This window comes from Diadema antillarum, unplaced genomic scaffold (assembly GCF_040938485.1).
Source record: "Diadema antillarum isolate AM-2024a unplaced genomic scaffold, OU_Dant_1.0 seq00001609_RagTag, whole genome shotgun sequence".
NCBI classification, from domain to species: Eukaryota; Metazoa; Echinodermata; class Echinoidea; order Diadematoida; family Diadematidae; genus Diadema; species Diadema antillarum.
Genome location: NW_027272322.1, coordinates 142,934 through 160,774, shown reverse-complemented (window position 1 = coordinate 160,774; position 17,841 = coordinate 142,934). Strand labels below are relative to the sequence as shown.

General features: G+C 36.7%; 1 protein-coding gene across 1 annotated transcript; it reads left to right on the top strand.

Annotated features, from left to right (window-relative positions):
- Window positions 1–356: 356 nt before the first annotated feature.
- On the top strand, window positions 357–17,622 carry LOC139711091 (uncharacterized). Its single transcript, XM_071623007.1, has 9 exons — window positions 357–639; window positions 2,817–2,871; window positions 4,958–5,095; window positions 5,817–5,938; window positions 9,555–9,684; window positions 11,373–11,408; window positions 12,535–12,710; window positions 14,169–14,222; window positions 17,336–17,622. Exons 1-9 carry the CDS (start codon window positions 529–531, stop codon window positions 17,432–17,434), a joined length of 921 nt encoding a protein of 306 aa, XP_071479108.1. The 5' UTR covers window positions 357–528; the 3' UTR covers window positions 17,435–17,622.
- Window positions 17,623–17,841: the final 219 nt, after the last annotated feature.

Sequence of the window (17,841 nt, the reverse complement as noted above, 5' to 3'; positions counted from 1 at the left end):
TCCAGGTATTACAAGAAATATTCTGGAAATTGATTCTCGAAGAGCAAAATGGGTTCACTTTCACTTTCACTTTCACAGATCGAAAACTGCGAATCAAAATAAACCAACGAAATGGTGTCTTATACATGGTTTTATAATAGTTTTATTATGGTACAGTCAAGAGAGTGTGGAAAAAACAGAGCCTGATTAAAACGAACAGACAAACAAACAAACAACATTTTTTTTCAATAGCCAGTGCTGAACTCCTATTCAGCTATACCCACGCTGCGCTGTTACGACTTCCTTGAGGGATTTTTAACCATATACGACTAGATAATTGTGCGCATGACGTGGACCTCAAACATAGTCAACGGAAGGGAGCGAAAGACACTACTGATCCCGCAGTAACTGTGCACTTCAATATCGTTCGGAATACATTTTAAGGGAGTGGATGCATAAGGGCTATACAAATATCATTCACTCTTTTTTAACCTTTAACCAAACCTTTTTTACGGATTTTAGTGGCCGAGCGAGTCATTGTCAGGAAAAATGGCTGTAACAAGAGGATACTTTGCTACTTCAATGCTGGTGCTGTTGGCTACAGTGCGTTTGGCTGTAACCAGCGGCAACGTCTTTCCGATCTGTACCAGTACGTGCGAGGTAAGTTTTCACAAAGCAGCTGCTCGCAGTCGTGTTTGCGTAGTTTGACTTTACGACATTATCAGTAGGTATATACGAAACCTGCGTTGGCTACTGGATCTTGGAACATGCCTTTCATTATTAACAAACCTACTGTTAAAGTTGACGTTACGTGTTGTTATACGATGTATAATGTCTAAAAGCACCAGTATAATTTCCTGGATATGCATTCATCCAGCAATGACAATCATTAGAGAGTTATATCAAAACAATATTGAAGGATATAATATTGTAAGGAAGGGAAATGAGTTGATCTAAGGCCAAGTAAAGTTTTGATAGTTTGTTTGTTGTTGTTTTTGCATGGTTTGTTAATTCTTGTTTTCTTTTTTGTTGCTATATACAATTTTTCAAAATGCGGATAAAGATAGGCCCTATTAAAGAAATTATGTTCCTCACACCCGTCCGCACCCTGTTTGGAATGTCACGTTGACATTCTAATAGTCACTACTCTTTGGCGGCAAAAAACAAAGAACAACATTGAATAATGTACACAAGAAATCTATTTGGTACGTATACATGCCCATGAGATGTAAGCAGAGATGCTTTTCAAAGGATACAAGGGCAAATGGAGAGGAAATGATAAGATGTCTATGATAAATTATGAAAATAATTTTCAATTAGAAAGTGAAAACAGACATCAGTTGGGAGGGGATTGGCACTCATGATACAGAAAAAGGACTTGCACTACCGTATACCTTAGATAATAACGATATTCATCTGGTTCGGCGGGGCCTTTACATTGAAAACAAAAAGAATACTTACGAGTTTACGAGTTGTTATTTGCGTTGTGATTAGATGCGTACGATTTGCGATTTTCGTATTGCGAAACCCCTGTTTTACGAAATGCGTCATTTTTCTTATGGGTATCTATTTTACATTTCGTGTTGATTTTATGATCTGCCTTCTTTTTAAGAAATGCGGTTCTCCTTTCTTTGAGAGCAAGTGAACTTTAACAAATTGCAGGAATCAAACATATTGAATATGGAGTTATGGCTGTTCAAGATGAGAAAATGATTTTCTGCTATTGCTGTTTCTCCATATACTCACACGAAATATTCAGTGTGCTTTCCTCTGCGCATTTAAGCCATCCAACAGTGACAATGTAATAGTACCATGTCCTGTCATTCTTGCTGCAAGCAGAATAACGGATTTAGGCCCACACATTTCAAGAACTTAAAACGAACGAAAAATGAACGTGTTCCATATCATACATGGGCTGATAACTATAAGAGCTGTCTCGATCACTCGACGAATGAGTGTACATGTCATAGGTCAAGAGACTTCAGGGCATCTCCTTGGTTACAACACAATACGAAAAACATACTCCAGTGTCCCTATTTCAAGTCAGATAACGAGTAGGTTTAGACTCAAAGGGTATTTGCCAGTGAGAGTAATAAAGTTTCATTTTAATGTTATCACCGGTCTAATCATCATCCAAATGTAGATTTTCATGGCATTTTCTTTGAAAAAAAATGCACCAAAGAGGCCCATAAAGGTCGATCAAAATATTACAACTAAATTGCTATTTTGTGTCAGGCGTAACTGTGATAATAATTAGCATTTATATGTTTAGGTGAAGTGTCGTATCACACAGCATTTTATGGAGCGGAAGGTATGTTCCACATTTGTATTGATAATTTCAATATGTAGGCGTTTTTATATCTCAAAAGTGTGATCGGAAAATTTATACCTGGGGACCGTTTCATGAAACTTTTTGTCAGTGAACACTGACAACTGTTAAAAGCTACTGAAATCCTTGCGTCTGATTGGCTGATAGCAAATTTGTCGGTGAAAACCTCCGACGAACTCGTTGATGAAACGCCCCCCTGAAAAACAATGTTACCTCCGTTAAAAAAAAAAAAAGAGGGGGAAGGGCAGAACTTCATCTCCATGACATAAATCTGAGGTGGAAATTGCCAACTTTGTTTTGCCGACTCCGTGGGTTTTGATGGCTTATTCTATCACATGGGGAAAAAAAATATCGTAATACAAGTCGCCATTATGCTTACGAATATGGCATACAGCATGAGATTACCCACATCATTTGTGTGATGTAGATTAGACCTGTGTACAGTTATATGTAGGCCTAATTAATTTGTAATGACCTATTTTTGTTCTGATTATCACATTCATTTCAGGACCCGGTTGCCAATGAACTAAATTCAGGCACAGTTCCATGTAGCATCACTCCAAGTAAGTTAAAAAAAAAGTGTAGACCTATAATTGTCACATTAGGTGCGGTCACACTGGCAAAACTTCGAGATCTTGAAGATCGCAATCTTTAACTTCTCGATCTTTTACCAATATGACCACGGTAGGCACCCACTACTGTCACTCTAGACCCCGTACCACTTGGAAATCTCCGATGCCGCAAGTTAAAAATGTCGGGGGGGGGGGGGGGTAAAGTGTCAAGGGTTAAATGTCATGGGTAAAAAGTATTATAAATATTTCATTGTCATAACTATTAAAGGGCCTAAGTATAATCGTTATTACCATGACTATTGTTATCATTGTAATAATTCTTGTATTGTCATCATTATTAGGCCTACTATCAGTATAAGATTGCTTCAATTTACATCATAACCACGAACATAATAATCAACTAAAATCCATCAAGTCTGCAGATCGCTTCACTATTTAGATTTAAAACTAAACACAAGCGCTTCAGGACGGGAAGAGAAATACACCTTTTTATATTCGTTGGAGTATAGGCAAACCCTTGTATAATATTCAAAGAAGCTACAACATATAGTTACATGAATATGAGGTTAGGTCCTATCAGCCACTGTGAAATACAAACAAACAAATAAAACATCCTCTTGTTTTTTATCACAATCACATAATGCCGGGAGGGCAGCATGTCAGAAATTGCGGTGGGAAGGTCAAGATTCTCACATTACAGGTGAAAGTGAAGATCTTGCCGTCTATCAAAACGTGCGATTGCTATTGGGAAACGATAATTCGGATCGCACAGCGAGATTCTTGACCAAATTTAGGGTATCTCTTTCAAGTAGCTGGTGGGCAGTCCTGATTTATGTGGAAGAAGTTAATTGTCTTCATTCCATTTTTTTTTTTTACAGCTGATAACTTAAACCTGAAATATTCAATTTTGTATGAAACTAAATTCAATCATAATCTCAATCGTCAGTCATAATTCATCTAAACCCTTTACTCTGTAAGGCCTACTTCTTGTCCTTACCCCAAAGAGGGTTCTGCTTTTCAAACGAAACAGGAAGTAGACTTCATGGTGGAAAATCTCGGGAGAAACGGGGACTCTGGTGAAGTTTAAGAATGGCTGAAAACGGCGTGTACCATTTCTTCATAATCGACATATATTTTCAACAGTTTTCAACAATTTCAACAGTTGTATCCCTGCTTAACCAAGAGTACTTTTATGTGGGAAGCATAGAGGGACTCTTGCGTAAGTTTTAAGAATTGCTCGAAATGTTTTGTATTATTACTTGATCATAATGATACGTGAATTCCAACCAGAAATCTTGATCAAGATCACTTTCACATGCCATCCAATTTTATCCGTTTATGTTGAGTGTAAGAAGTTCATACATTAGAAATCACTTTTACCTGTAACGTGCAGTTGCTTTTTAGGTCTTTATAACTGACATTTCACATAAGATATTAATACCTCTGACATTCATACCACTACATTTTAACATACATTCTAACCTAGTACTTTTTTTTAAAATCGTGACCTTTCCATCCCCTCGTCATTTCTACCCCGGACATTCTAGCCTTAAACACTGGCTTTTTACCACCTCCCCCGAGACAATGTACATATGACATTTTTACCTTTGATAATATTATCCCTGACGTTTTTACCGCTGACATCCCCCACGTCGTTCTCCCCTTACATTTTTACCCATGGCTCCCCCCCCCCGACATTTTCGTTGTGACATTTTTACCCTTGACATGATTTACTCTTGACATTTTTTTTTTCTCTCGACAATTTTTTTTTTTCTCTCCTGGCATTTAAACGATAAAAAATTCACCCTTGTTGTAATTACCCCTGGCACTTTTTCTTTATGCTGATTTTTTTTTTTTAAAATCCGAACCTGTCAATTCATCTTATTGGTATTAATTCACGGTTTCTTACTATTTTCAACCATGAATGCTTTCTCATCGCTGTCCCTTGTCCAATCGTTCTTGGTGTGACCCCTTTTCCAGTTTCATTGTGAGAATTGAACATAAAGTTGACGAATGAATGGCACCTCCCTGTTGATACAGAACACATCTTCTTTTTTTCAATTCTTAATTCCTTCAGCTTGCGCATCTGGCAGTCCTGTGCCTCTTGCCGGAGCCCCGGGAAGCCCGAGAAATGTCACTCTTCAGTCCGATGCTACACCCGGGCCTGATAACCGCTACTACCTCAGCATTACTTCTCAGTGGTATGCCTCAGAGGGTAGGTCGGCTATCGAAAACGGGCTCCTTGTTGATTGGTCAATACAGCAAAAGTGCAGGCAGCTTCAACAACAAACTGGTGTACTTTAAATTATCTATGTGCAAATGCTGTCTATTTTCAAAACAGTGATGTTAATGACAGTCACATTTACGATGTAGTTGAGGCAATTCTGTCTTTCCATGATTTAATATCCCATTGGTTTGTACAATAAGAAATAATCATGTAAAGCAATATTGTTTACGCCTATATAGAAAAAAAAAGAAGTTTTATCATAAATACCATTATAACCCCATTTTCTCCTGAAAGAGTCACTCTTTGTAAAAATCATAATATACGCAGTACCAATGTAATTTAACACACAAAGTTTTATTTCTTCATAGTATTCGTTCTTTCATTAATCGATTTCATCGATTCTTATGATGAATACTGTTTAGGTTAGTATAAGACTTGTGAGGTAATAACATTATCACTTTGTAAAAACATTCCAAAGCGAGGAAAAAGTTGTGATTCTCTAGCTTTCATTGTATTTCATTGGATTTAAATGAAACTTGTACAATTCTTTTCATTTGATTTGTTTCATTTGTTTGATTTGATTCATTTGCTTGTAGCCCTATATGTTATTCTGTGCAACTGAAATAGAGAGTGTGCAGAGGTATGACTTTTCTAAGGACGTTTTCCACTGCTAAAACTCGGTGATTGTTGTCCACTCTCTGTCCAGCAGATCGCATTAGCGAGTTGACCGGCTTCGAGGTGAATGTCCTATGTCTGGATTCGGGCTGCTCGTCGAGTGAGTCGTGCTTCACTATGAGTTTCAACCGAACTTTGACACCGGCGGATGCAGGGGTAAGTATATCATGTGGCCACATGTGACCATTCTTGACGCGCGTGAACCATTGTCACAAATCGTGCTAAGCTGTGAACAGCCATCAAATTGCACGAGCAGTGGATTTTTATATATTCATCAATTCATTCATTTAATTATCTATATATTTATTTACCTATTTATTCATTTATTTATTTATCTATCTATCTATCCATCTATCTATCTGTCTATCTATCTATCAATTTATGGATTTTTTTTTTGTTGCTTAATTACGGTAATGGTGAGAGAAACTATACACATGTAGCCAACTTATCAAGTTTCTAGCTGGTAAGTAACCGTGTATAGTTTGCTTTATGCGAGTGAATACTGTGCAAGGACAATGTATACCTCCCTTTTTCGAAGTCAGCTGCTCCTTTCCTTGTTCAAGCCTCTCTTTCTCCCTAAGGAGGGAGAGGTGTGTTTGGAATAAGAATGAATGTATGAAGATTCAACGTATGTGCTAATTGTTAAGTGTATTTGTGTATTATTGAATGCATCGTATGTATTTTTTCTTTATGTATGTAGGCCTAATTTCACATCATGACGGTGGGTTGACATCATTTGTACAAAATATTGCACATGCCAGTGGAGTGTGAATGTACCCTGGATTTTTCAAAGACGAGCCAAAGTGTTATTGTAGGAGTGAAATATATTGATATACCAGGGTGTATATGACATCCCGAAACATTATACATTTTACGAGGTATTTTTGCGAGGCAATTATAGAGTTGGTATATTGCAGGGTCGTGGAGTTCAGCAGGCGACATGACAGCATATCACGAGCATCCGGGTTTTTACATATACAGTGGACTCCCGTTATAACGAAATCCTCGGGACCGGCAGTTTTCTTTCGTTATGTCGGAATTTTGTTATAACGGAACAAATAAACAATAGAAATACATAGAGTCGATGACATTGCAGCCAAAATTTTTACTTCGTTATAACAAGAATTTTGTTATAAGCGTGTTCGATATACGGGAGTGCACTGTAAAACAGGGGGTGGGAAGAGAAGGAGTGGAATATCTCTTCCCACCTCCCTGCTTTACATGTAAACATTCCGATCGACCACGAAGAGAAAACATTCAAGGAGGTCGCTGCGTGTCGATTACACGCACCGCAGAAGAACACCGATAAATCAACTCATACAAGGTCGACCACTTCCAGCAGCACTTTGCGTCAAACAACGACTAGTCCATTTTTGTGCTAGGAACTGCACAGTAGCCATCAGTTATTACAACTCTCCAAATTGAAGCAGAAGCAAAAATAAAGTGTAAAAGCGTTCAGATGTTTGAAGTTCGCCTGTTACAACTACATATGTATCATTGAAGTTGGAGTTGAATGATATACAGTGAGGAACAATTTTTTAATTATTCGACATGTTGGTGATGATCTACAGGTAGTCAAATATGGCTTGTTCTATATTATAGTGTATAGCCGTATTCACATGTTTTTAAATTTACCTAGGGGATAGGTAATAATTATGACATTGACTGGCTTTGAGGGAGATACCAGATAAATATTGCCCGCACTGAAAGAATATTGCCCTCGTCTTCGACTCGGGCAATATTTTCTGGTATCTCCCTCGAGGCCACTCAATATTATATAAATATCACAAAATAGAATATAATGATAGAACCTGAGTTTGATATCGTTCTTGCTGTCTGCAACTTGGATGAACTCTTTGGTAATATTTTGTGATATCATTGTCTTAAACCAGATTGCATATGATACCGCAATTTTTTTTTTTCAATCTGCGGCATTTGACTTTGGAGGTGCTCATGCACATATGCATATAACACAATAAATAAAAAAAAATGATGAAAAGAAAAATCCATTATGACTCAGAGTATGTCTTAGACTGAAATATTGTTCAATGTTGCACTAAATGTAACAACAATTCCGTCATGATAACACGCAAACCTGGAAAAATGCAACTTTCATCGTTATCATTGAAGTTAATGTGCTCAGTCATGCATGGTATTTATCAACACAATTAGGTACTGATGGAAAGTAAAAGAGCTCACCTTTCCTCACAACCAACAGTGTGCTCTTCATAAAGTTGACAATTACGAAATAGCAGCATCCTAAATTTGGATTGCCTTTCTTTTGATACGCACTGTATATGAAGAGCTTGCTAAAAATGGTGGATTTAGCGCCTTCTTCAAAGCAAGCTCTTCATATACACGTACGGTTTGATAGCTTTGCAGTTGCTTCAACATCTTTATGCCGAAAAAGGAACACTTCAGTGAGCCATGGTTCCATGTAAGAGATATTTGTTACAAGGAAACTCAAAGTACTTACACGTATCTTCTCATCAAAACTTTCTACCACATTTGATCACTTTCCACTTGATACGTTTGGGATTCAGATTTCAACTTCCCTAAGTGCTCTTTGTGCAGATGTACAATCTGATAAAATTTCATATTCTGAAGTGCCTTGTGATTACATTATTTTGTCCAAGGTATATCAAAGCATCTCTTTAATCTTAGAAGCCCATAAGCTTTGATATTTCAAAAGTCTTAGGATAATTTCACATCGGGACAAAAATACCTCATACCAATCACCATAACATATGTGTTGTAATAAAAGACCAAATGCAACATAGCTGAAGTCTAATTTTCTTTCTTTTTTGTACAGTCTCATCAGTTTCTTTCACCAGCGTTTGTGTATTTCCATCAAATCATACTTTGCGTGTCAATACATTTTATTCTGCTATAGGTCCTCACTGGGCAAGTCTACTCTCCATATGTTTTTCGATTCATGTTGGTAAAAAAAAAAAATGAGTATTCATATAGAAATGAATGTAGGAGGTTGTGTTTTAGAAAAGAAGAAGATGGGAATATGATGAAGAACGAGTCAGAGGAAAACAAGCTTTCTCTCTTTTTAATTTTCTCTCTTGATTTATATATCCCAAGTCTCGTGATAGTGTACTACAGTCTCAAAGAGGAATGCCCGACCAGTGAATTTTATGTACACAATATTCAGTGAAAACGTGATCCAAGTTGGACCCACCCACCCCCATAAAATTGTGAAGTTTCGTTATTATTTTTGCAGAACAGTTGCCAAGAAATTGATATAGACATTCCGCTGAGTAAACTAAGGATGTTATCAACTCACGTTTTTCCCAATGATTTCGTAATAACAATTAAAAATAGAAAAATGACGAAAAATTTGTGGGTGAGGCTATTTAGTGTAAAACATAATGTTTTCCTTGCTGAACAACTTTAGATTAATGATCAGTCGGATATATCAGACTGCAGATGGGGCACAATTGGGTTTGTACAAAAACAAAAACAAAAACAAAAACTTGAAATTTCGTGTTCGTGTCCAAACTTTACCGAAAGTTGTAAGGTGATGACATCAGCAACTCACTCATTTATATATTCACATTGACAGTTGAAGAACTGTGTTGTGAAAACAAGCGAAACTTCATCTTTTCATATACTTCCCAATGTCCATATTTACTTGTTTCAAGAGCAAGGAACAACTCATTTATATGCCGCATGAGTTCTGTGTAAAGATTTACTTGATATATGCAATCATAGTAAATCCTCTTGTTTCGTTTTGGATTCTTTTTCATTGTATCACTATGTTTAGATTAAATTCTCAGTGAGATGTCTCTTTGGCAACTTTTCAATTCCTGAGAAGGAGTACTCGGTAATAGCTCGGAGCTTACCGCGAAACATCAGAGATTCAAACAGAGTGGAAGAGAGAATCAGTTTGCCAAGTGAGTAAGCGTCAATAACATCTAGCAACAACTTTCAGGCATAAGTGATTGCAATAAGAAGATAGTGATATATAAGTATAATAATAATGCACATGACAGAGTCCGCTAGTAAGATTGGACTGTTAAAAAGTTCAGGAGATTAAATGATTTTACTAACGCCCTGTATGCGTTATTTGTTGTGTAAAATGGAAAAAAATAATACTGTTCACACGATATTTTTTAGCCAATCAATTGATTAAAATCAATATCATTCTAAAATCTTGTTAGATCTCTAGAATTTTACCGGAACAGACTTCCGTTATGCTACTGTGAAAATGGTTGAAAGCACTAGTATAGTATCATTGGTATAGGTGCTAGAGGGAAATTCTTGACCATGATTACTGTCGTGAATACAGATGATTGTGATTGTAAATTATTGTCATTGTCATTACCTTCCCTCTTCACATTTCTTCTTAACATTAGGCCTTTTATTAGAAATAGTAGTAGTAGTAGTAGTAGTAGTAGTAGTATAGTAGTCAATCATTATTGTTATTACTACTTCTGCTATAGTTTTCGTGGTTAGAATGGTGTCATCGTTGTGTCAATGTGTTGTTGACAGTAGTTGTGAGTTATGTTTAGCTAGTCGATTGAGTATAGTGAGAATTTTCTACGTCCAGTAATCACTCGGAATATCTGTTATTTCTCTGATTCAACACACATAGTCTTGTCCAGTGGCATGTGTTACCATGCCTTTTCTCAGCTCTTCTCTTAAAGGGGCTGTACAGTACTGGTTGAGGTGGGGATTCATGTTTTTTTACGTTCCTAAGTGAGATAATGAGAAACCTCTTATGAAATATGAAAGAGCATGTAATTTTAAGAAGGATTGAACGTTTATTTGATGAAAATTGGTTCTCAAATGGCTGAGATATCCCAAAAAAGTGACTACAGACTACAGGCCACAATTTTATTAGGATCTCTATGTTTCACCTTGTTTTGGGATATCTCGGCGACTTCAAAACCGATTTTCATCAAATAAACTTTTGATATCCCTTAGAATTGCATGCTCTTTGACATCTCATATAGTGGTCTCTGAATATCTCGCAAAATGTTAAAAGCTAAATTCTCACCTCGACCAGAACTGAATACACACCCTTTAAAAAAAAAAAAACATTTTGTAAACGTCATGAATTTTTGAACGGCAGAAGAAGAGTGTCTCTAAAAAAAAGTGTATGAAATGTCACAATAACACGCTTCAGGGTTTACAAAGAAGAAGAAGAAAAAAAACTAACCCTATGCTACTCGAGAATACGCTCCTCTTTTAAACCGAGAATAACTCTTTGATTTTTACGGGGTCCGCATAAATTCAATGGAATTCTTTTGTATTGTTTCCCCTCCATCACAAAGAAATTTCCGATGTTATTGTTCCGATGAAAAGTCTGAACTACTTAACTCTACAATATCTGCTCCTATGAAGAGGAATTTGATTTTTTTTTTTTTTTTTTTTTTGCACTGAAAAAGGGACACAAGAACTTTCAATCCTCGTCTTACGCAGATATGCGTCTTGGCTGATCACAAATGTGAGGGCTGTTGATGAGTGTATGTCATGTCATACATATTATGCCCTATATATTCACCCCAATATGATCTCTTTATTAATCGGTTTGTCAGTATCCATGCTTACTCTCTCACCCTTTCCTTCTGTCCATCAGGTTGTAGCGAAGATGGTAGAGTTGCATTGTGTCGTGGTGAGTTGATGATTTTAGCAATGTCTTGACATGTTTAAGTTGGCTTTGGTAGATAATGGTAGAATAAGATTACACAAACAAATTGGCGAAGTTTTACTAATATTAGACCTGAAATCAGAAAACATTGGTATCTATAATATATATAAACAAATTATATTTCATGCGATCTATAAGAGCAAGTATAATCACAACTGCATCTATGCAAATGAATGAGAGAAATCATGATGTCATATCCTCACGAATCTCCTATTGACTCCCGATAACTTAAATCTTAAAACTATTATCCTCTTTCTATTTTTATTGCTGGCAAACCGAAAAATCAAGCTTCTATTGCATCAAATTTCATTGTATTGAAATTGCTTTACGAGAATGACTCTTCGGAAGAAAGGGATTGCATGATGTGAAATCGGAGACCGAAAACATACCTATATCTTTCTTTGTACGCAGAAACCAATGAGGAAGCTGTGACGACAATCATAATTTCATGTCTTTTTCTAGATTGCGTATTTGGGTGTGACCAATTAAAAGCTCTGTTAGATCACAACATCTGAACCTTAAAAATTCTGTGGGTATCTAGTTTTGTAACCAATTTTTATGAAACTTCCGTTTGTCTGTTTGTTTTAGTCACTGCTCTATCGATTATCTGAGCCACCATTGTTCTGGAGTGAAGTTATACTATTTAACGCCCTTTCAGCATTGAATCACGCATGCAGGTTTTTTTTTTCTCTCTCTCTCTCTCTCTGCAGGATGTTGTCCAGATTGTCACTTTGCTAATAAAAGTTTGGTCTAGTCAAATTAAGAATCAACAATCCATGAAATTAAGATAAACAAGCATTGAATCTATGAAAAACTAATAGGGCTTCCATGTGCAAGGGTATGAGAATTAGGCATAACGCTTTGGCTACATACATAGTCGTCTACAGATTTGAAATCGTTGAATGACAGTCGTAAATTGAAATCGTAATTTGATAAGTAAAATGTTCATTTTGATGTTCATGAGGAAGTGCATGCCACATTTTGTCAAAAGTATAATTTCCAACTACACTCGGAAATTTGTATTGCGCAAAATACGATGTTTTGACTTATTGTTAGGATAATTACACGTACTACTTTGTTGTATCTGCAGTGTCCATGGTAGATTGGAAGCTGAAAAGGCCGGACATCTCCCTGCTAGGACCACGAACTGTAGTCGTCAATACGCGGGCAGCCGATGAAGACCGGGATTATCTTGATGTGCGATACGAGGTGTACCTCCAGAATAGCTACACATATGAGCCAATTGGCCCTGAGTACACCAACATTGTGAGTGCGATGTAATGTAATGTAATGAAAATGATGTTTGTTCATTAATGAAGTTGGTGAGAGTGTTACAGACAATTCAAACAATGGAGTGTCACTAATACGCTCAGCAAAAAAAAGAAAGAAAGAAAGAAAGTAAACACTTTTTTTATAGAACATTTTGATAGAAATCAATGTATCGTAATCATACCATATCAAAGGTCATTTAATTGACTATCAACCCAGTAGGTCACTATACAAGGGGAAACTTTACGCATGAGTGAACACATTTGTTTTGGTCCTCCAAGGCACAAAAGTAGAAATTGCAAAGATTGACATATTGTCTTTCATATGCAAATTCCCTTCAAGATTACAATAACACAAGACCAGTTTAACATAATGAGAGACTTGAATTAATAGACTTCCATTCTCTTTATCTCTTTACAACCTCAAACAAAAGCAAATTGTTCAACTTGTTCAGGGGAAAAAATAAACATTTTTAGTCAACTCAAACCGCAAATGACATAGGGAATATATAAGGGAACAAAGATGATTAAAGGAACAGAATATCATTTTTTTTTTTTTGGTACAGTTCGTTATTCCGAAGGTTCGTTGATTAAAGAAAATGATGTAATGATCTTTTTTTAAAGTTTTTTTTTTTTGATGAACAGAAATTAAATATTGTTCGTTTTTCCGAAGGTTTGTTATTCTGAAGGTTTGTTAATCCGACAAATGTTATTTCAATTTCAGATAAACAAATCTTCAGAATATCGAGCGTCATTTTTCTTCTTTTTTTTTCTTTATTGGCCCATAATTAAATGCAGTGGTACTGCCACACAAGGGGAAGGATCGCAACAGACACACTTCGACCTCCCTCTACTAACCTTGTTTGACACAGATCAACATGTAACTTCACAATAATAATTGGGCATTTATGGGAGTTGGAAAAAATCTTGCATGTTTGTTTTAATGATCTCCGTTGCTTCTGAAATATGGCTTGCCATAGTTTTTACATAGTAGGTATCACAGTCATATAGAATATTGCAGCGTGTGAAAATAGTGTATTCATATATTCCACGCTCCACTATTAAAGCTATCATAAGAATAATAACGTCACTATCATGAAGATTTTGAATGAATTCTTGCGAAATTCACTGGAAGTAGCTCAGCACTACAAGTGACAAATAACGGCAATAAAGTTTGTGCTTTTACAGTAATTGGGAAGAATTTATGCAATTTTCTGTCAGAAAGCTGGGCATATCACCCTTGTCGATAAAAAGTCAAGGGAATATGAATGGAACGTGAAATGTTCCTTACACTTCGCTGATGTCCTCTAATAATATTGCTGCATTCACTCAATCATTCAATCATCATGCATATCTGTGGATTTTTACCCCCTTAAATGAAGATGATTTGGGAGATAATTCAATGTGGATGTCATGATGCGACATCTAATCAAAACACAACTCTACTTCATTTCAGAGTCATTATGTGGCGGAATTCGATGACGTTCCTCATGGCACCTACCGTGCTTTGGTAATATCTGTCGTTCATTTGAATTAAAAAGCAAATCCTGTAGGCTGGATGTGCTTCCTGTTAGATTTAGTTGGAAATTGTTTTACATGTTTGTTTCGGTGTAAATTTTAAAAGATTATATTTCTGAGCTGCGAAACCACTTACCTTAAAGGAAACCAAAACCCAAAGAGCAATTTCCGAAAAAAAAATCATTTTTTTGAATGAAAATTACACATTCCTTCAGCTTGTTATTCACATAAATGTTAAGGGCATTATCATTCCCTCTGCTTTTTGAAAGAGGTATTAGTCAAGTGCTCCTTCATTAAGGTAGAAAAGTGAAAGTATGTTGCATTTTCTTTACATTTTCTTTATATTGTTGTCCACATATGATGTCATAAACTGAAGTAGTCTCCTTAATATATAGTTATTACAACACCAAAATTTTAAAAATTCATAACTTTTGCATCGATTGTCCACTTTTTCTCAAACTTTCACTGATGTGTTCTAATAATGTAGCTGCTTTCACTCAGTCCACATTGCTCTTTGGGTTTGGCTTTCCTCCAAGGACCTCTGAGTTGATTGTTGTACCTAAGAAAGCTACAGACATTGAATCTGTCATGTACGCCTGTGTATTCTTTGTGATTTTTATTTCTTTTTAGATATTATGTGTGTCTACTGAGAAATTCACAAATTTAAACCTGTATATTCATGCACTTGTCCATATATCTATGGGAAGTATTCTTCTTTTTTTTCAGGGGTACGGAGCCTCTGAGCCTCTGAGCCTCTTTAGGTTGTCGGACTCAGAAGCATGCAACATGCAGTATTTGCGTAGTGTGTGCGTGTGTGGTGGAGGCGGGGAGGGAGGAGGAAGGGGAGGGGAGATAACGTGACGTATAGAATCAATGTGTAAATTCTAGGTGAGTTTATTGTCAAGAATCAAACGTATAAGAACTTGATTGAAGGAATTTCCTCTTTGATTGTGTCATCGCGGAAAATATTTCTTCGTAGATTTTCCAGGGAGTTTAATACTGAAAAACATATATATATATATATATATATATATATTTTCCAAATCTATTGACAGTTCATAAGCTCTTGTCCACTGAAGTAAATTCATCAATTCAGTTTTTCAGGTATCACTTGATACTTATCAGGATCAGAATTGAGTTAAAATCCTAATTGTTGGTAGGGGGAGGCAAAGCCCGTCAAATCAAGGAATGTTTACAAATCTTCTTCTCTATAGAACCAGAAGGATGATCAGCGAGTGCTATGAATAATTATAAGATAGGTGGCTGTGGTTTTAAATGGGAAGGCTTGTAACCGATCAGTGGGAATCAGTGGGAATGCTGAGGGATGATTGTTCCAATCTTTGTGGGATTCATTGAAGAGTACATTCTACTGTTGTGTGAAAATGATTTGCTTCAGAACGGTCTCATAATCAAGTAATGTGAAGATTAATGCCCCGTCACTGACCAGGCACGCTAACCTGGAAACATGAAACTGCACATTACGTGAATAATGAGACCATTCTGAAGCAAATAATTTTCACTCAACAATAGATATATAATGTCCTCTTAAATGAATCCCACAAGGATTGGAACAATCATCCTTCAGCATTACCACTGATTCCCACTGATCAGTTACTAGCCATCCCCTTTAAGGTGTTTTTTTTTTCAAGGCAGATGATAAGGATATGGGCCGGGGTAATCAAGATGGTGCCCAATTTTCACATTCTCAATTTTATAAACAAAGCGCGAGGTCTCATTTACACCAAAATTGACAGATATTTTATTTATAGAGAGTAGAATATACGGTATCAGTATGAATGGGCACCATTTCCCGTTTGGGGCCCCACATGCACAATGCCTTTTTTTTCGGGGGGAAGGGGACGGACAAAGCCATCAAATTAAAGAGTCTTTACAAATACTTTCTCTACAACCAGACTTGATAACCTGAAAGATAATGCTAGAGTGACTTTAGTTTCAAGTTTGTTCATGGCAGATTCGAGACAGTGGGGGTGGGGGGTGGGGGGGGGGGGAGAGGGGGAGGGGACAACTTGGAGCCTAACTTTCACAGTTTCATCTTCTTCTTGAAAACAGATGCTGAAGTTTGTCACCAAACCTGACAAGCATTACTACTAGGGTAACAGTATATACTTATAAAATGCAAATGGGCACCTGCCCCCACCCTGATGGGGTCTCCAGGGAAACCAAGAACCCCCATATTTGAAAATCTTTGAAAATCTTTTAAAATATCACTTTATAACCAGAAATACTACATTTCATTTCATTTCATTTCATTTCATTTCATTTCATTTCATTTCATTTCATTTCAGTTCATTTCAGTTCATTTCATTTCATTTCAGTTCATTTCATTTCATTTCATTTCATTTCATTTCATTTCATTTAATTTCATTTGGGTAAATACATTAGCGAGTGTTCTTTCAAGGTTATCTATGGTAGATCCAGTAGTCTGGCCTGCACTGAGTTGGGTGTGGGACCAGCTTTTTACATACTGTACTAGGTATGTATTTTTGTCAGTGTGTTTTGGACGCAATGCCCCCTGGAGACCCTCAAAGCTCCTTCCTCCCAAATTTGCTATGTTCTTAGGTAACTGTCTGCAAGAATGCCTTGAAGGTTAACTTTCGGTACTCGATCAGGTGAGACTTGCGGGTCTCTTTTCTGGATACCTCGCCCTGGTATGCTATATGAGAAAGAGATGCACTATATCTTACTTTTGGGTATTTTTTTTTTCGCTTTCCGTTGGTGCGATGTTTACGTTAAACAGTGAAATTTACATTATTTTCCTGTTCTGTCATTAATCACCCATATCCAGTAACACTTCACTTTTGAATGTCTTTACCAAAAAGGTTTGCACTGAACATAAAATCGACCTCTCACGTTTTGAAATATATCATGAGGACATCTTGTCCCCTCACCCCCCCCCCCTTTCCATTTTCTTTTTAAATAGTGAGCATTGTCGAGATGATGATCATGGCTGCAATATTTCATGGGGATTTGAAATTCCTGACACTGTGTTTCCTTGTCTCCCTCTTTTTCATACATTCACATACACTCTCTTACACACTCAAACACTCACAACACACATACACACACACTCACACACGCGGGCAGATGAAGGTGAGCGAATGCGATGATTGCACATTATATACGTCATCGAGAACCATCACGACACCAGGTGAGATTTTTTTTTCTATTTATATATTTTATTAAATCAAATCAAATCAAAATCACGTTATTTACACACAATTGGCAACAATTTGAAAAGTGACAAGAGAAAAGCTACGGTCACAAAGGTTCGTACGAACGATGCGTTCGTACGAATGTCACTGTTCGTACGAATTCTTTAGTTCGTGCGGCCGCCTTACGAAGAGAGGGTTTCGTACGAAGTTAAAAAAAAATCTTGGACAAGACCATCGACCAGGCTATGAACTTACGAACGGTCTACAAACGCTGTTTTCGTACAGCCTTCTTAAGAAGATCTTACAAAATTGTCTGAAAATCGTTCGTACGGCGTTCGTAACTGCTGTTAATGGTATTTGTGACCGAGCCAAAACATTTGGGGGAAATCATACACATAACAACTCTTTACCTCTGGAGACACCAGGGTGAAGACCATT

Bases quoted from the DNA above. Each gene is read 5' to 3' on its own strand.
- LOC139711091 (XM_071623007.1), top strand. From the start codon at position 529: ATGGCTGTAACAAGAGGATACTTTGCTACTTCAATGCTGGTGCTGTTG. The intron at 2,872-4,957 runs GTAAGTTAAAAA...TAATTCCTTCAG, and splicing joins TCCATGTAGCATCACTCCAA to CTTGCGCATCTGGCAGTCCT. The intron at 11,409-12,534 runs GTGAGTTGATGA...TTGTATCTGCAG, and splicing joins TAGAGTTGCATTGTGTCGTG to TGTCCATGGTAGATTGGAAG.